Source organism: Falco cherrug, chromosome 1, assembly GCF_023634085.1.
Source record: "Falco cherrug isolate bFalChe1 chromosome 1, bFalChe1.pri, whole genome shotgun sequence".
NCBI lineage: Eukaryota > Metazoa > Chordata > Aves > Falconiformes > Falconidae > Falco > Falco cherrug.
The window spans coordinates 14,923,821-14,943,934 of record NC_073697.1 but is presented as its reverse complement, the minus strand read 5'-3'; the positions used below and the strand labels follow the sequence as shown (position 1 = coordinate 14,943,934).

At 39.8% G+C, this 20,114-nt stretch overlaps 1 protein-coding gene across 12 annotated transcripts in view; it reads left to right on the top strand.

The window, feature by feature from the left end:
• SLC10A7 (solute carrier family 10 member 7) overlaps positions 1–20,114 on the top strand; it is a 154,931-nt gene that overhangs the window by 35,962 nt on the left and 98,855 nt on the right. For 10 of the 12 annotated variants that reach the window (XR_008730799.1, XR_008730802.1, XM_055701439.1 and 7 more), the window contains one exon: positions 17,176–17,214. The exons of the other annotated variants lie outside the window; for them this stretch is intronic. Coding sequence is in view for 5 of the 10 variants with exons in the window: in XM_055701439.1 (XP_055557414.1) it covers positions 17,176–17,214 (39 nt within the window). In the remaining 5 variants the exon portion in view is untranslated. The remainder of the gene's footprint in view (positions 1–17,175; positions 17,215–20,114) is intronic. 12 annotated transcript variants of the gene reach the window in all.

Here is a 20,114-nt window from a genome sequence, read left to right as displayed (position 1 = left end):
TTCTGTACCACAAAATGTCTTGGGGACCTATAAAATGATTCCTTATTTGGACTTAAGGAAAAACAGGCTTTAGAGCAATTGAGTAGACTTGGGAGTAGGTGTAAATATGCTATCCAGGTGTATTGGGTTTGCATGGCAAGGCTTTTGTGGGGGGAGGGGGAGGCGGGCTACAGGGCTGGCTTCTGTGAGAAGCTGCTGGAAGCTTTCCCCATGGAAACTGGCCAAGGCTGAGCCCATGAGTGGCAGTGGTAGTGCCCCTGGGATAACGTATTTAAGAATAGGGGAAAAAAACCTTGAGTGACTGCAGTCAGAAAGAGTAGTGAGACTCTGTGAGAGCAGCAACTGCAGCCCCCAGGCCGGGGCAGGAGGAGGCCAGGGGGGCTCCAGGCCTGGAGCAGATCCCCCCCTGGCAGTCCCCGGTGCAGCCCCTGGCGGGGCAGGCTGTGCCCGTGGGGGGCAGATTTCCTCCCCCCCCCCCCCCCGGCAGCCCATGGAGCACCCTGCACTAGAGCAGATGGATGCCTAAAGGAGGCTGTGACCCCATGGGGAGCTGATGCTGGAGCAGCTCCTGGCAGGACCTGGAGAGAGGAGCCCAGGCTGGAGCAGAGTTGCTGCCAGGGCTGGTGAAACACTGGAGCAGTCTGTACCTGAAGGATGGCACCTTGTGTGAGGGACCCATGCTGGAGCGTTTGAGAACTTTAGCATGCAGGAAGGGCTAGTGTTGGAGAAGTTTGTGGAGGGCTCCCTGCTGTAGGAGGGACCCCAGGCTGGGGCAGGGCAGAGTGCAAGAACCCCCGCCCCGAGGGGGAAGCAGTGGCAGAGACAGCATGGGATGGACTGACCGTAACCCTGTTCCCCTGCGCTGCTGGGGTGGAGGAGGGAGAGAAAATCAGGAAGGAAGTTAAGCCCAGAAAAAAGGGAGATGTGGGGAGAAGGTGTTTTTAAGATTTGGTTTTATTTCTCATTATCCTACACTTATTTGATTGGTAATAAATTAATTCCCTAAGTTGAGTCTGTTTTGTCTGTGATAATAACTGGTGAATGATCTCTCCCTGTCCTTACCTTGGCCCGTGAGCTTCTTGTTAGGTTTTTCTGTCCCCTGGCCAGCTAAGGAAGGGGAATGATAGAGTGGCTTTGGTGGGACCCTGGCATCCAGCCAAGGTCAACCCACCACAACATGCTGAATAAATTTGAGTACATTAAGGTGTTAATATTACATATTAATGATTACAGCTTCGTTCTGGGTTACTTCCATTACAAGAGAGTCTTTATGAATTTGAAATAACTTTTGTAAAGGAAAAGACATAGGAACTAAAGAGACTGTTCCCTATGCATGTGGGAGCAGCCTTCTAGCCAAGGCTGATAGGCACCTGGGGATTACAGGCTCATATTTGTTCTGCTGGCACAGCTATGTATGGAAGATGACCGTTGTCTGTTGCACTAATGTACTCTTCTCTGGTGTTTAAGAATAAAATCATAGGAATGGTGCTATCAAAGAGCAAGGGCTGTATAGGTAGTCAGGAAGAGTGAGTCTTGCAAAAGAAAAGAAAATTGCAGTTGAATTGAAGGAGAAATTGTGAAGGAAATTACATCATCAGCATGGACCTAACTGTTCATTACTTCAAGGAAATTTTTTTTTATAGTGATGTTGTCATATGAAATACATTTTAAACAACATGTATATATTTTCCTCCATACGGCAACTTTTATGTTTAGTAATTTCAGGGGCTATTCACTGTTTTAAACAGCCCATCACAACTTGAGCATATTCTGTGTCAGAAGCTTAAGCTACAGCTTCCCTTTTACTTAGCTGTTGCAATGTTCTGACCTTGGGCTGTTTAAAATCAAATTTATAAATTTCCTATTGACTTAATTGGGACATGGATCTGATCTAAAGATCATGCCATGAAATAAAGAAATCTGTATTTCCGTTCACAAGTTTATTTCTGTTCACGTGTTCCATTCACAACATTTGAATTCGTAAGAAAAGTGATGGATGTAACTAACATTGCAGCTTTCTGCTGTCATCTGCCACTGCTGGCAATGTGTCTGTAAGCGCAAAGCATTCACCCCTAACAGCAAAAGCTACTTGATGACTTGATTATACTTGATTTCTTGGTAGAGAATTCTTGCTGTTGATCTTGTAGTCTTCCAAGCGTGTCTGGTACAGCTTGCTGTTACTTTAGTTTGTGGAGTTTTTGACCTTGAGTTTGGAGAAGGAAGGAAATTAATTAGAACAAACCTCTAGAAAACTACAAGTGTTCAAAGGTTTTTTCTTCTAATCTCTTGTAATCAAAAATGTTACTCCTTTTCCTGGTTTATGGATAACCAAAGTAATTTATATTTAGAGGTGTTGAAGGAGAAAAGCTGTAGTTAATGTTCCAAGTGCTGTTCAATTTTTACATCACTAATGGGAAGGTAACTGGTTTGGGGGGCAAAGGAGATGGGTGGGAGGATCATGAGATAGTTGACAAAGCTCTTACCTAAATTGCAGATTCTAGAAGTCTAGATCAGGTCATAGTAGATACATGAGCTTATGGCTGTGTGAGAAGACTGCTATATTAAAATGTTTTGTAAACCTGTAGGTTATTCTAGTGTTTTTTCCTGTGACCTAGAATGAATTTAGTGCAAGGGGCTATTTTAACTGTACCCCTCTTCCCAGTTCAGAGGGGCGTGCTGCTAACAAGTTATTACAACTAGGGTGGCAGAATGTCTATGCTGTGAAAATTAATTGCTTGTAAACATAGTTTTTAAAAAAATGTGTCATGATTTTCATGATATGTAGTTTTTGTTACCATTATGTAGAACTTCCTTACCAGTTGCTTTCTAAAATATTTAAATTACATAGCTAGCATTATTTTAAGTGTTCTTCCTCAGGCAGACTATTGTGACATGGATTACTGTGCATTGCACTTCTTTATACTGATAATATAACAACCAAGCATTTAAAATAAAATGTGAAATTGCTTCTGAATTTTTCCTTCTTTGAGAGGGCTCGATAAATGAAAATTAATGAGGTTAGGGAAATTTTGCTTCACAAGTGATAAAGTAAATTTGGATTTGCACAGTCTGCAAAACATTATTTTAATAAGACTGTATTGCATTTCTGTTGTGCCTTCCATTGTTAAGGGAAATTAGAGAATATGTATTTTTTAATTAAATTAAAAGTTCTGTTAGAACCAAAGGCTTTATTCCTAGTAGCCTTTGAGGTTGCCTTGTATAAGGTGAAGAAAATAGTATCTTTTACTGGCAAGTGTGTTTATTCTTTTTGGTTAAGTACCTGAGCTTGTACTCTGTACAAGCAGCATATATACTGTAAATGAAAAGGTTTGTAAGAGAACCACATTGAAATACACTGCGTAATAAATGTGACCATTATTATTTTTTTTTAATTTATTTCAAGGGCTCAATAGAGGGGATGTGCAAATTAGTATTCTGAGTTGCAGTTTGCTTGCTACCCAAAGCATTTGAAATCCGGGCATATTTCTTAGATATTAAATATAGGTTGGGAAGAGTAGTACAATTGTAAGCTTTCTTTAAATTGGAAGGCTTCACGAGTCTTGCATCCGAAATCAGCGTTGCATGGCAATTCTTGGAAGTTTCTTGTCTGTGTGTTTGTACAGCTGAATCCTTGTCAGGGGCTCTGTTCCTTAATCAGTAGCTGTGTACTGCGCGGTGGCAGGCCATGTACCAAAGGCTGTGAAATCGCTTTGCAGCTGAAAATCCTCCAGCTTTGCCAAGCCCAGGAAGAACAAGCAAGCCAGCCCTGAACTGGTTGCCTTGGATGGCATGGCACAGAAATAGCAAGGGCATGTATGTTTGCCTTTTTGTTTTTTCACGCTCTTTCTCTCAGGGGGAAAAATCCGGAAGGCAGGTAGAGCTGGAAGTTGCATCTGGAGAGCAGTGCTTTGTATTTGATATTTTGTTTCAAAGTCTGGTTCCTGCTGGCAGCAGCAGTAGGTCCCGTTAAAAACCCTAGACTTCCCAGAAGTTGAAAGGCAAGGAGTCGGCTGGAAATGGCGAGGCAAGGCACATTCAGATGGTAAATAAGGACGTGCAGCAGGTAGGTTAAGCAGGCGTGGAAGAAGGGAAGCGTGTCTTCTGTGGGAAGGTAATTGGGCACCCGGGCTTGGCAGGAGCCGTGGGCCGAGGCGGGGGCGACTGCTACAGGTTGATGGGCAGGTGATCCGGCGGCTTCCACCTGGGCGGCGCAGGAGGCCTGCCTAATATGCTGTCTGCCCTAAGGGCCTGGGGGAACACAGTTGGATTATTATGTTAATGCCTGAGCCTGCTGCCCTCTTCCTATCCCAGCTGGGCTCCCCGTTGTTAGGAACTGCTTTGCTCTGACAGTGGAGTAATATACTTCATGATTGAAAGGGCAAAGGGGCTCGCAAGAAAAAAGAGCAGGCCTGCACAGATATGTAAATGAAGGGGGGAAGGCTGCAGGGGAGGGTTTGTGCCTAGGTGCGGATAGAAAGTTTATTAGGAAATGAGTAATATAAATCTGCTAATTGAATTGTTATTTACAAGTCCCATTTTCTGATTTGTTTCTTTGTGCATTACCCCCCCTAATGCTGATGTACAGTGAATTCGAAGTGCTTACCAAAGCAGGCACTTAGGTTGATTTATTTTAAACCGAGGTGCTATAATACACTGGTACCAGTGTACAATGCTGACAATGGTGTATTTTTCAGGACTTTGATTACTGTTTCATGCTCTGCCACTATATTGCTGCACTACAGCTTACAGAAGTGATATGATTCTTTTATATATTGTAGATAAGTATATCACTCTGAATTTTGTTGATACTTCCACAAGAGTAGGAGATAGATACAGATTACAGAAATGTATTTGTTACGGTGTTAGAGCAAATTGAACTTTGATTCAACGAGATGGTGACTATGTTGTGATGTTTTTCTGAGGCCTTTCCTGCTATAGGATTGACTAAACAGCATCTTGGTGTTAGAATGAATGTATGTGAGAAATGAAAATCTGTTCTCTAAACAGGTATCTTTAATACTATTTTTTTATTTATTTTCATGATGATGACAGTGATATGACCTGGTATGCAAAGTCTTTCTCCACTTTTTATCAAGCTTCTATCAGTGGCAAAACTTGACTTGGAATATAGCCAGATGTGATTTCTAGCAACCTTATTTTTCTATTTTACCCCCAAAGCACTGATCACAGACTACTCTGAGAAGTAGCTGTTAACCTAAATTACACTTCTAAAGTGAGAGCTGTTTTTGTGGAATGCAGCTAGTGTGTCAGATGCAAAGTTGTTTGATAGGTGAGGTGCTTTTCTTGTAGGTTTAGCTGATACTTGGTGTTTGTTGTAAGATGTGATTTCTGATCGCTTGTAGTGTGCTTTCTACTCTTCACCCATTTGCTTACATATCCCAGTTCTGTTCCTTAGTTATGTGTATTGCTACTCTGTTTTGCTGTTAAGAAGGTGCATCTGTCTTGGCATCAGGACCTCCTGCTGCGCAGGAAAGCTGGCAGCTCTCGTGCTTTTGACCTGGCAGTTGTGAATGGACTTCTTAAGCAGTTTTGTCCACTTAATGTATTATAGGGCATCTTATGTTACCGAAGCACTTTAAGGTGGAAAAGAATTCTGGATCTAGGTTGCTTCTGCAAACTTAGTTTGGTCTGACGGCGTAGATACAGGATGTTCTAGGCTTAAATGGCGTGGTAGTACAATTTTGCTTCCACACCTCTTGCCTCATTGGGTGCCCATGATGAATAATCATTGCAGAATAGGTAGTAGTGGTGTCTGTGTTCTGCTGGGGCCTTTGTACTTCACACAGAATTACCAACTTCTTTATAGAGTTCTCCTTGGAGTTCTCTGTGGGCAAATCAGAATGCATTGGCCCTGTCTCTAGAGTTTATTAGTAAGATGAGAAGATATCTTTAACCACAAAATGGTTAAAGCTAGAAACAGACTAATTGTTATAAAAGGGGTGTTTTCCAGTTGAAGGAGTTTTTTCTGATAATTGCGTTTTTCTTTCATATTATGTATGCACCTAGTTCTTTAACTGCTTTAGAAATAGGGAAGTCGGGCTATAAACCATGCTGATTAGGGAACATTTCCATTCTTTTTGTCTTGCACTGTGTATGCAATTTAGACTTTGTAGAAATGTTTACACTTTCGGGGAAATCTGTATGTAAATATTTTGTTTCAGGTCAGGTTAACCTGGGTCAGTTTTGCAAACAACTAATTTTGACTTTGTCCGTGTTCTTCAGTGTAACTTAGGTGCTCCGTGCTTTCATTTCTCTTGATAAGCTGATCTTCCTGGCTGTGTCTTCTCTGTGCATCATAAGAATTTAATAACAGTGCTGCACTGTGGACCAGCTGAAAAGCTTGTGCAGCGACAAACCAGGCAGAGGTCATCTTCTACTAGGCATGAGAGCAATTCAGCTGAAAGCAGCAAAATACCAAAATGAAATGGTTAGAAAAGAAAATTTCAATCACTGTCTGAGAAGTGTCGATTCTAGAGGTGGAGGGGAGCTTAGGTTTAAAGCAGATGTTTAAATACCGGAATATCCCTTATGCTGGCTATTCCAGTTTTCAGCCAACTCTGGATGCAAATGGAAACTGTGGAAGCTCAGTGAATGCTGCCAGAAAGAGCATGTTCGATGCAGACGGCAAGTTTGTGACCTTTTGCAGTAAAACAAGCTTGTGCGTTTCTTAGGCTCGCACCCAGCACAGCTCTTGGTGAGCCTCTGCTCTCCACAGAAAGTGAGTAGAGTTCTGTACATGAAACTCATAGGTTTTAACATTTTTTTTCTCACTTTTTCTTCAGAGAAGTAGTGGTTATATAGTGTTCTATTCCGTTAGAGGATAAAGTAAATTACTTCAAGGATGTAATAAAAATACCTTTAACTTAGTTGAGTTGCTATGTATTTTATGTATACATTTATGTAATATATGTATATGTTTATATATATATATATATATATTAAAAAAATCAAAATTCCAAAGATCAGTTTCAGCATTTCTGTGGATCATGGTGTACTCCTGCTGATAGCCAGGTAGTTGTGAAAGCAAGTCCCTGACCTAGACTTATCAGCATTTGAGTATTAATCCTTGGACTTTAACGAAGATAAGCCTCCCTACCCCACCCCCTTTGGATTAGAAGGTGTAGCAGCCTTCGAGGAAAATGGGGCAACTAACTGGTTAGAACTTTGGGCATGCTTCAAAATTTGTTTTCAGAGGAAAAAAAAGCTTGGAGCTTCAGTTGTTACTGATCCACTACTTAACTCCTTGGACAAATTTTGGGGATACGTAATATGTAAAGATGCACATTTATGCACCTTCTCACTCTGTGTATGTGTAACTTTTAGTATATGAATTGCTAATTTAGATGACGAGTATCTAAGCAGCATTTAAAAGAATGCAGCTGTATGCATCAAGACTGTTCCTTTTTTACCTTCAGGCAGTGGCTATAGCGCTGTTCTCCTTACAGTATGCAGCTTTTCTTTCCCTTCCTTTTCTACCTCTGCCACAGTATTGCAGGGTACAAAGCTTTGGCTGGGCTCATAAAAAGGGAATTTCTAGTACCATACAATACTGGCTTACAGTAAAGCCTAACCTTCAGGCTTCATTAAAACAAACAAACAAAAACCCACACCTAGTAATTGTACCTTCTTTGAGATATGGACAGACATTTGTTGATGAGATGAAAAACTCCTTATCTTTTAACGGCAACCTGTGACACAGTCTGACATGAGCTCCAGAGATTGGGCTTCATGGATCTGTGCAGTGGGCCACACTACTTTTTATTTTATAAAGCTGGTACTTCAGCCAGCCTCCTCATGCTGTGGCCTTCCTTGCTGCTAGTGTTTTATTTCCCATCGCCTGGCATTGCACAACTTACAGTGAAGCTGTTCCCGGTGGTAGTAGTGACAGGGACTTGAATAACAATGCCATTCTGAGCTGGTTTGGATGGCACAGCAGTTAAAATGTCTGGTTCTGCTACTAACTGCCCAGAAAGCAATATGACAGCGGGATATTTATAGAAAAATACTGGTGCAGGCACAGCCTTACAGTTGATGCAAAGGGCACCTTTTAAAAAGTGGCCTTGTGCTTTCATTTCACTTCAGCAGGGAAGTAATACTCTTTGGAGTTGTAGGATGCATTGTTTAACTAGACCTCTAATCATGTTATGGATGATGTGTCTCCAGGAGAATCAGGGGACAAGACCTTTAAGTGTTTTTATCACAGCTTAAGATCTTAGAAAATGTGAACTTAAATAAAAGTATGTTTGGGTGGTTGTTATTGCTCTGTATCCTTTTGAGGATACCTTCTACAGTAATATTTTTTTTTAAGAGAGAAAGTCACTTACAGTTATGAAGTGCTTGACCATAAGAGAGGATCAAGTTGGCAGAGTTACTTGTATACCGCTGTTCAGCTGAGCCTCCTTTATTAAATCATTGTTCAGCATTCCGTTTGTTCTGGTGGGAGAGCTAGCGGCTTCATTGCTAAGGTAATAAGCCTTGAGTTACTAACAAATGCACAATGTGCATAAGGTTTGTGGATAGTTTTCATACCAAAGTGTCAGTGACTCAGTTTCTCTCCTTTTTGCTCTCTAATTGTGTAGCATGGTCTGTTTCACAGGTCAAATGTACAGCTGCTAAGGCTTCTACTTTACAGTACTTAGGTAGAAGGGGGAAGTTACCTTGTTTCCCCATGATTAGGAGAACTATGGAAATGGGATTTCCATTTGGGGAAAAATACATACAAAAAGTTTGGCTGTATGCCTTCCTGGGAATCCAGAGCTTTCCGGCATGGCAGAGCCATATTATGGAGTTTGTGGAGGAGTGGGTCAGGTGCTAGAGCACGGAGTCTGCGCATAGTTATGCACATGTGTACTCAGTATGAGAAAGCATGTGTTCCTACGAGTCTGTCAGCTTTAAATCACTGCTTACTTGAATGTTTACACTGGCACTGGCCAGTAATCTTAATATTTGCATTTACAGTAAAGTAGAGGAGAGAAAATTAGAAACTGCCTCTGTTTATTCATGTTGGTATTCAGAATTCCACTGTGGATGTTCAGGTTACTGCCCATTGGGGTGCATGACGTAGGAACTGACACTTAGAAGGCCCTGTGTCTTTGGTGCATGATTTTTGTGTTTTGTGCTGCAGCTGATGGGAGGACAGGAAGATTAAGTTATAGCTTCAGGGCTTGGGGCATAGCTGGTCAAGGATTGTCTTGCACAAGGATGAGGTGAGATTACTGGTGGCTATCTCTGCTGACAGCCCTTCTCGTTGTCAAAAGGAAACAGACCATGGTTGTTAGAAGGAAGAAAAGGGTATGGGTGGATCTGTGGCATTTATGATAAAGCAAAAAAACTACGAACAAAGTGACTACTGTACAGCTGATAGCCTGGGCTAGTCAGATACTGTGTGCTGTGTCTCATAAGGTATCTAATCTCTTCTGTACCTGAAGAGACCAAGTCTTGGTTCTTTCAGTGTGGCGATGGACATTCCAGCTCCTGAAAGAGTTTCTTCCCTCCTGGCTTCCTTCCTGTGATCTTTCTGATACTGATGACAAAGGTTTTTGTTTTCATTCTGCTCAGTTATACAAGTAATCTCAAGTAAAAAGATCCAGCCACGCAGGGCAGTGCTGCTTTCCAACCACTGCTCAACATGCATTTCCTGTTACTTATATAACTTCCTGTTACATCTTAGTATCAGTGGAAATTTGCAGACCGACACATAAACGTTTTTGAGGTCTGAATGCTTAACCTTCACTATTTGCATTGTTAACAAATGTTTATGTTCTGGTTTTACTCTCTGGAAAAAAAGCCTTTGATGTATATATTTTGATGTCTTCATCTACGGCCCCTGAATGAGAAATACAGTGCTGACGCTCCAGAACTGCCTTAAGTCATGCCTGTCACAGTAGAGAAGTTACTGTTTCTGGTGAAAGGAAGCAGGATAGTTTTCTTTCCCTGTTTCAGTATTGCTGAAACTATTGGTCAAACAGAAATCCTTCAATGGAGAGCACCACATACACTAAAGTGTCTAAAAAGCCTGCCTTTTGACATCCTCTTGATTGATGTTTTTTTATTTATAAATATTATTACCAACAGGCGGTGATGGTTATGAGAAACTGCAAAAATGTGGGAGTGAAAGAGTCATTTTCAACAGAAGGAACTTGGCTAGTAAGAGGTAGGAGGTAATAACTCTCTGCCAGCAGAGCCCCCAGCTTGTTTCTGTGCTCTGCTTGTGGCAGAACGCTGAGCCTGACTGAGGCAGCACAAACTTGTACTCGGGTGATGGCAACCTCTGCCAGCCCGGAACAAATCTGGAGTGTATGCAGCTTTGAATCCATGGCTCAATGAGGTATTTTAGAGGAGATCATTCTCTGGATGACATTCCCCCACTGAAATGTGAACAAAAAGCACATTAGTTATTCTGTTTTCATTTTCTGGTGCCTTTTCAGCATTATTTCCATAAAACTGATGGTTATTGAACATGGTTGAAATAAAGAAATGTTTTCGTATTTTCAGCACAGCTCTAGAGGCAGGTTGCGGATTAGGCCATATCTTTTGCACAGTCAACAAATTGTGTTGGACCACAGGGAATGTGGCCGTGGGTAAAAAACATAATCCCCACCGTATCTTGGTGGGTTTTCCTGTTGTGTTCTGGCGTTTCCTTGGTTTGCAGGCATACAGGTTTTTTTGTGTGTGGTATGGGGTTTTGGGTGATTTTGGTTTTGTTTTTCTAAGAAGATAAGGTTATGTGTACAGTTCCACTCCACTAAAAAATTGGAGATTGGTGTCTTTTTTTAAAAGACTTCTTGAATAAGAGTTCAGATTTTTATTAAGATTTCTTTGGACTCAAAATGTAGTTGTTGCCAAAGTCTGGTTTTGTGTGGGTTTTTTTTTTGGGGGGGGGGGGGGGGGGGGGATGTGTGTGTTTGTGTTTGTGGTTTTGGTTTTGTTTTTTTTTTTTTTTAATGAAATAACACTGTTGAGGTGGCCTATCATGTATACAATACGTGGGGCCAAATTAATGTGTAAGATGCATACTACTGCTTCTGCTGAATTCAATATGGAGTGTTTATACATCTCCAAGAGTCAAGTCTAGACCCTGTTTGTTTCTTAAAGATGATGCTGTAGTGTTAAAAAGGCATGTGCGTTGCCTTTGAGGGGGCAACTGTGCAGCTAGAGACTTTGTTGAGCAGTTAACACTACCTCTTTTATTTTGCCATGCTGTAGCAGGATTTTTATATGCATTTTAACAGTTATTTAAGAGTCCCCATATGCTTAGAAAAGAATCTGAATATATGTGCCTTTTTTAAAGCTGCATCATAACTAGGTTATTTCATCAATACAGTAGATTGACTAGGAGCTGCAGTTGGAACAATATGTAAAAATACAGCTTGTAAAAGATTTCCTTTATTAACTGTCATCATCCACAGAATGTATGTTCAAATAAACGTTGTGTAATAACTAAATTTGAGATTAATAGGCCCCTTAAGAAACAGCGAAGTCATTCAGGATAGTCAGTGAAAAATAGCCTGTAAGACTGTAACATGCACATATTGTCCTGCTTACATGCTCTCTCTGGTGTCATTCCCATTTATCAATGTCGGCAGGCTCTGTTCTCATTAAAACACTCTTGCACAAAAGCAACTTAATTTTCTTAAGAGAAGAGGACACCTGATTCAATTTAGTGCTCAAAACCAGGAACTTGAATATATATATTTTTCCCGTCTGAACTCAGATATGAATAGTTATGAACAGCAACACAGATTAAACCTTATTAGGTATATTTATATTCTGTTTGCAGTAACAGTGCTGTAGCAAATAGCTTTCTACAGAGCTGTAACATCTTATTAATGGAAACAGCAGTTAAGACATGAGCTGTGGTAACACTCACATGAGATTTTATTTTTAAATAGAAGATTGAAGGAGTTTAAAGGGACTCTGCCAGTGCATTCAAGCTACTTCTGACGTCCTACCATCTTCCTCCACCTTCTTGAACTACACTGATCTCTTTGGCGAGATAAAATTTCCTTTTCTGCCGTCTTGGGTCAAACCATTTCCATCACTTTCTTCCATTTTTTTAAATTTTTTTTTTCTTCTTCCTGTCAAATAGGAGACACAGGTCTATCAATTTTGCATTAATAATATGGACAATGTAAAATCTTACAGTACTACATTGTGTTCTGTGCCTCTACTGCATAATCCTGCTAGAGTCATTGTCTTTCTCCAGTTCCTTTCTACTGTTCTGGGGTTTTCTCTCTTCTTCATTATGCCATGTGTGTTAAATAGGATATTTAATCTTATGCCTGGTGCTCGAGCTGTATATCCCCCACTAGTGCACATCTGAAGATGATGAGGTTTTAACTGCAGGTAATTGTGGACATACTTGGAGCAGCTTTGTATGACACCCAGGCCACTTCCTTCTGAGACATTTTAAGGTGATTTAGTTTCATTACGCTGCATCTGTGGCCTTGGCCCTGGAATGTCCTTCCCGCAGAGCAGGGACAACTTGGGGCCAGGCGGGGTCCTAGTGCGCATAGCATATGCTCTCTCAGCTATAGGGTGCCTCTGGGTAAGCATCGGGTTAAGTACAGTTAGGAAGGTTACTTTCCTAAAGGCTGCCAAATGACACTCAATAATCAAATGTTTTAGTGTTAAAAAGATACATACATATTGGTGAAAAAGCCTTTTACTTTTTTACGTGATCCACATACAAAGCTATAAGGCACCGTTGTTTCCCTGTGACTCTGCAGTAAAAGAAATTGTAGTTCCAGTTGAGTTGTGCACAACAGTTTCATTCAAATACTGCCGATAATGATAGAATGTTGGGTTTTGACCCAGGTGTTCCAAATGTTGCCAGTGTATCTTTTCCTCTTCTTTAATGTGGTCTTGCTACATTACTATCAAAAGTTATCTAGTCTAATAAATTCCAAGGTAGTTTAGTTTGATACCAAAATACAAGGAAGTGGAATAGAGTTCAGAATTTATTCTGTGTTTACTGCTATCAAAACCTTAGCACGCTTGTTCGATTTGTTGCTCAGGTACACGGACTGGAATGCTCTGTGTACTTGCTGCTGCAGTTGGGTACCCACCCGTGGGGAAGTGCTCAGCCCCTTGGTTGTGGCTTTGCCTTTTTCTTCTTTTACTAGCCTTTGTTACAATGGGATCCGTCTTGGTTTTTGTTGCCGTCACTGTTAGAAATTGTAGCAGTGTTTTCTGTACATGTGTTCCAGATAAGGTGAGAGATGAAGGGCTGAAGCTTTGCACTAGGTTTGAGGTATGGGAAGAGGAAGGCTTCTGCCCAGTGTACTGCCAGATGGGTTTCCTTCAGAGGTGGACTGAGTTACTGCTCCCTTGAAAGTGCTCCAGGCCAGCAGATCCTCCCTGGAAATGCCGACCAGCGAGAGAGTTCCCTCAAGTCCAGTGCCATACAGAGTTGACTGAAATTGTACCTGCTTAACATCAAGCAGATTTGGTGTTTAGTGGAGCTAGTGTGTACTGTTTTAAACTGGAGATGTACATGCTCTCCTGTACTAGCCCTGTTAAGAGTACCGATAGTGACTTTCAGTCATGTCTCTGAGTTGATGTAAACTTGAATGATTGGTCTGGTTCTTACTGCTGCTGCTTTTGAATGTGGTCTGACCTTGCATTTCAAGACATGGCTATGCATTTACCTTTTGAAAGGATCTTGCCATTGATTTTATAGTGAACTCTCCCCTCGTATTAACGGTAAGTGCAATGAACGGTTTGCAAACACATGCGAATCTGAACTTGGAGTATTATAAGGACATCTAAATGTTTTCATGTTTTATTGTTTCATTTAAGCTGACTGCATATAGTCTGATATCTGTTGAAGCACAAAAGGAGCAAACACTAAAAAAAAGTTAGACAATAATAGTGACTAATAAATGTTTCAAATAGAAAACGAAGAGCCTAGCTGTATCATGTGTCAGCACTAATGTTTATTTGTATCATCCCTCTAAGGATCTCAGAGTGCTTTTTAAGCAATGAATTAATTTTGACAATGCCCTGTGAGGTATGTAGGCAATATTATCTCTCTTGATAGAAGGGAGTTGGAAGCACAAAGTGTTTAAATTCTACAGGGTCGTGCTACTAGGTATGTTTAATTACGAATTGGAGCAACTCAGTTCACTACCAGTTTGTTTAAGCTGAACCAGAATTGCAAATACAAGCCCCAGGTTTGTGGGTATGAGAAAAATTTCTTCTGAATTTATTCTGCAGGAGAAATTTTTATAATGAAAACTGCAAATAGACTAATTGACATGTGTAAGTCCTCCCTCAGTGAGGCAAATAATCTGAATGATTATACCTTAACTTGCGGTTTTCGCTTTTTGTTTTATTTTCCCTTCTTTTTCCTCTTTTGCCTCTAATGTGTGCTTAATCATCTGCTATGGACAATTTCTGACACTTTGGAGAAAGGGAATTAAAAATTGCAAACTACTGTACCCCTGGACTAGTTGTGAATTATGATTTTTGCACATGACTGGCTGAATACCTGAAGCATAAAAATTGTCTAAGACTGTTGTCTTAGTACCTGTTATGTGCTTGAGAATATTAAAAAAACCCAAACAACCCGGAACAAACAAACCCCCAAAACAAACAAATCGGAAATCTTCCAGCTGGATTGGGAAAGAAGAAAGTTTGTTGATAGCCAAAACATCACCATCCAGTATTGCCACCACAGAGCTATCTAGCGTCTCTCCTTAACACCTTTCCAGGTACAGAATTTCTCCTGGAAGTGGAATTGCAGTGTATTTTAAGTAAAAAATACATTCTTGTGTCTGTAGATGATCCTCAAATCAGAATTGGTAGCTGCTCATGTGGCTAAAACTAGATGCATGGTGTCATACTAAGTGTACCGGTTCTTGCCAGCTACTCCTTTGAGCTACTGCTTTGTTTTTTGTGCATCGTTGAGGTGACCAGGAGAATGGCTGAGAGCTGTCTAGCACTAAAGTTATTTCTCTTGCATCAGTGGCTGTGGTCTGGCAGGCTCACCTGCAGTGCAAGCAGAGCCTGGCCTGAATCCAGCTTCTGGTAGGACTGGATATTTTTGAGACAGGGAGGTAAGTTTAGCATGTTAGAAAGCGAAGGGCTACTACTTATGCTCTCTATCCATTTTACGTTGGCTCCACCAGCTTTCCTGAAGAGGGTGAGCGACACAGTTCTTTGTGGCAGACAGAAATGTAGCTGTCGCTCTGCACACACAATTTGCATTGGGAGGAGGGGACCATCAAGCTTCCTCCCAGCCTTCTGGTGTGGAAGTGAAGCCCAGATGCTTCTGTCTTTCAGATCTTAACAGTTGATTTACACTGATTTATATAGCAAAGACTGTTTTGCAAGGAAGAGATCTTTAAGTGTGCTTAAAAATGGAAATCTAGATCCTCCTTCATGGATTCAGAGGCAGATGTAATAAAAGGGACCTTTCTGCATCTTTTCCGGTTTGAAGAGGTCAAATACAATCAGTCTGTGTAAGAGTGGCATGTGTCCAACAAATACCAAAGAGACTTGATAAACCTGGTGGGTTTTTTAATATAATCGTGACAGGAACTTGAAGAGGGATATATGAACAAAAAATACCTGCAAGGTGATCTGTATTGAAACTGATCCTTTGCAGTAGGTTTGTGTGCATGGGTGTAATCTGGTGCTCTCTGGCCACATGGAAGTATCAGCTGCACGGTAGAAAATCCTGATTTAATTCACACTTGTTGAAAAATTATTTTAAGTAGTACTCACTCTTGCTTTCAGCTGTGATCTCTGGCAAGAGGAACTGTTTGGACTTGTGCCTCTTTTTATGTTCAAAAAAGGAATGCTGATGAGGAAGAGGTGTTAAAATATGTTACTGTAGTTTACAACTGTCAACTATAATGTTTTATTTAGCTGTATCTATTCAGATGCTCCCTCCGCAACATGGAGTGCCATATGCCATTGTCCCTGTTAGTAAGCAAGTCAGCAAAGGTTTCCCAGTCCGCATTTGTTTTTGTATTTGGGCCACTGAGGAGCTGCAGTCCAGTGCCATCTTTTATTGATAGGGCTAGCAGAGGAGGAATCTAATGAAATTATCAAAGCTTTGAATTAATTATGAACTTGAATAAGAAAGCTAAGCTCTCTAGAGCCAAGGATCTCATTACCCATTCATTTTCATTGCATCCTCTTATGGAGCAGAAGGCAGGTTCAGCTACAGCTCCTACCCTGATTTTGGACTTTATTCAAACTTACTAAACTCGCTAGCATCCACTTGTTATTAATCTTTAGCTGGAAGTGTCCAGAGTGATTAATTTGACTGTGCTCTAAATTTTCATGTAGATGGTAGATTTCCCTTCTCCCTTTCCTCTTACCTTTGCTGTGTGGCTTTTCATCATCAGACTGGCTACTATACAAGAGTTTCCGTTCTTTCTTGGTAATTGGGGAAAGCTATTCAAGACTCAAGTTTTAATTTCTTGGAATTTAATGAGTTAATATTAAGAAATAATACTGCTACCTTGTATTTCCTGGATATTTAGGTAAGCACAAAGATGTCTAAAGTCATTATCAGACTTGTTTATTTTCTTATTTTAAATGAGTGTGGAGTAAAAAGTGATGATTAGACACTGCCCTCAGAAGTGTGGGGTGGTTGTGTGGTTTTGGTTTTTTTGGTTTTTTTTTCCTATTTTAAATTTGTTGGTCAAACTACAGAAACTTACGAATTTGTCAATACTTTATTATGATGAACAACTAAGTTTGCCTGCCTGATTAATATTCCATTAAAAATTAAGTCTATGAAAATGCAGTGTTTTACTTAAGTCAGATTATATTTATTTCAATTAATAGGTGTCAATATGTAAAAATGTTTCTGGCAAATCAGGGCAAAAGCAGTGAGATGAAGCTTCTGTGTAATATTCTTAGTTCTTGTGGATATACCTCTTAGGTCAACTGGCAAGGATTTTCTTCTCCTGCTTTTGTCCATTTCAGCACATTACTTATAAATGCATAAACTAGAACCTATCAGTCTTCATAAGTTACAGGCCACTGGCAATTTTTTAAGCAGTGGCCAACTGCCTAATGTCTCTGTGTATGTGTGTATTTGGAGAATCGAATAGCTTGTTGGGTGGGGGAATAACATTTTATTCTTGTACTATAGCTGTTTTACCATTGGTGATATTTATCTTTTTCTCTCTTCAGGCAGCTGCTATATTTAATTCTGCTTTTGGAAGTTTTTTGGTAAGTAATGCATTATTAATAGCAAGTGCTTTTATTTTAATAGTGTCATTGGTGTGTTTGTATTGTTCACATTAGTGTTGGTGGAATTATGCCATATAGCCGGCAAGAATTTGAATCATCTTTCAGTTTGTGTCACCGTGCCGTTAAATGCAGCTACTACAATTTCTTTTTGTTAAACTCTTGAGAAAAGTAGTGAGTAAATTGTTTCTGCTCGTGGTAAATTAATAATGTGTAAACACATCTTAATTTTCTCCTTAATGGGTTAACAGAAGCTATTATTATGCAGATGTTTCAGACATGGGCATCAATATATTGATTTTTCTAATAAGGCCCATCAAATACTCATTATTTTCTATCAAGAGGCCATGGATTTTGAAAAGAAAACATGACCCAGCTGATCAGAGAGTAGATGCTAATTTACTCAGTGACTTGTCATTTGTTTAGCATATTTTGCTGTCAGTGAAGCCACTCTGTCTCTGAGGAGCACACTAAAATAGCTAGATATGGGAAAACAATCAATCCAGCTGGAAATATAACCATTTCTGTAAAAAGCAAAAACAGTATTTGTGGGCCTGATGGTATCCAAAGATTCAGAAAGGACACTATAAAAATCACTAAATATATTTATGAAGAAAGGAAGATTAGATTTCTTTTATTGATATGTTGTTTAGAGAGACATTAATGAATATTAAATACAAATTATTTTATGTGTAGGCAAGATACTGCGACTGTTTTATTTATTTAGGCAGCTAATAATTTCATTTGTTGGTTTTTACTAAAATTTGTAGTTGTTTAGAAGTATTCACTCGTGATTCCAATCCTGTGTCCCCAGAAGGAGGACTATGTTGTATAAAATGAATGAATGACAAATTCAGATTAGAAAATTAAAATCAAAACTGCAAGTGCAAAATAAGTAACTTGATGCATGTTTGTTTTATGAATAGTTAGAGTTTGGGAGTTTTAAGTATGTAAAGCTGTACTGCCAGGAGAAAATTGTGTGGCATTTTGGAGTTATGCATTCTGCTGCTACTTTTGAGGGTTTAGCTTAAAGTTAGGAGGGTGGATATAAGTTTTTTGGGTATAGATGACTTCACATTTTTAAAATATCAGTTCCCAAAATACTTTTTCCTTTCAGTCATCTATCCTCTCCTTTTCCAACGGGAAGAAGGTGCTTTCTGCCACAAACTGTGGAATCCCAGTGTTAGAGCAACTGTTAAGTCTGTGTGTGTGTGGCATTTTCTCTTGTTGCTTGGCATGAGCTCCGGTTTCTCTGCTTTCCCTGGCTTTCTGTTCAGGAGGTTTCCTTGAATACCCAAAGGCCTCAGTTCAGCTGTCATTAGGAGAATATCTTTTGACAATGCTGGCTCCTAGTAAGGCACCATAAACATATTTCAATTTCTAGAACGTGTTTGTAGCTCTTTGAAGAAATCTCGGTTAAAGAAGCTGAGCTAGTTTGTGTGTTCATGTAATACTCCCACTTTTGGTTTTGATCTTAGTTCCATGAACTGATCCCTGGAAAGTTCAATGTACATATAATTACCTCATTTAACTTTTTTTATTCACTTCACTTTTTTTTTTTTTTTTTTTTTAATCTTGGAGCAGCATTGCAGTAAATATTCTTGTTAAAAAATTCTTAGGAAAGACTTCTAAAAATATTGCAGATCAGCTAGAACCAAACCAAAGTACCAGCTGATTTCTTTTCTAATAATTGATTTGTTTTGAAAAACAAAATTATAAAGAAAGTGGCCATTATGAATTCACAAATACATGCACACAATGAGATGCTTGTTGTGGTATCCTGGTTTGAAATCATGATTTTGTAGGGAATATGTATGTATGACAGAAAATAAATCACAAATACATTTACTGAAAGCCTTGCTCTTACAAACATTTCCAGTTATGAAGTTGATAGGATGAACCTTATGACTGAAAATGCAATGGGGTGATAACGGGGCAGGGACTGCAGTAAGTAGCCAGTGCTGTAGGTAGGTCTATGTGGCCTTTATGGAGTGGCTTCTGAATGTCACTAGCATGTGGTCACTTACTTGCAAGTTTTCCATGAACAACTAGCGAAGTAGTAATTATATACACGCACACATACTTGTTTGAAATCAAAACTGTTCTGTAAAACATGAAAATAATTGGCCTTTTTCTGAGAAGATAATGGAAGGTCCTGGTGGTGGTTTTGGAAATCTGTGTTTATATTGGTGCCCAACTTACAGACTTGGCTGTAGGTGGAGATCCTATTTCCTGTATCTTTAATTCATGATGATTCTAAATCTCATTTGCATTTTTCTTATTAGTGTCTGATGATGTGCTGTCTGTGGATAGGCTTAGGTATATAACTATATCTTTGTGACCATAACCGTGTACATGTCCTGGAAATAATGTGAAAGGATCTGACCACTGGCAGGGCTGCAGTTTTCTTATGTTCCCTGTCTTAAAATGTGTAGCACATGGGCTGTTAATGTAGCCCTGACAAAGCCAGGAGGACAGTATGTTGTTGTCTGTTCTCAGACTATGCCCTGTGGGCCAGTGCCTGCATATGATACTGTGAAGCAAGCTGATTTGAAGGGGCTGAAAGATGTGCTATGCTTTTAAATCTCTTTTTTTAAAATCTTTTTTTTTTTTTTGTAAGACTAGGAAATGGTCCTTGAGAAGTTAAGTAACTGTGGAACAAAATGTTTGTGGGAAAAGACTTAGCATAATGTTAGAATGATACTGAGATGAGGTTACTCAGGTGAAACGGAACACTGTGGTATGCAAAACGTAGAAATGCCAAATATGTCTTGATGAGCAGAAATACACTTAGATGAAGCCTTTGGAGGTGTTTTCTGGTAAGGAGATTTACAAAAATTACCAACCAACTGCAAAGTAATTATTTTTTAAACTCTACCAAA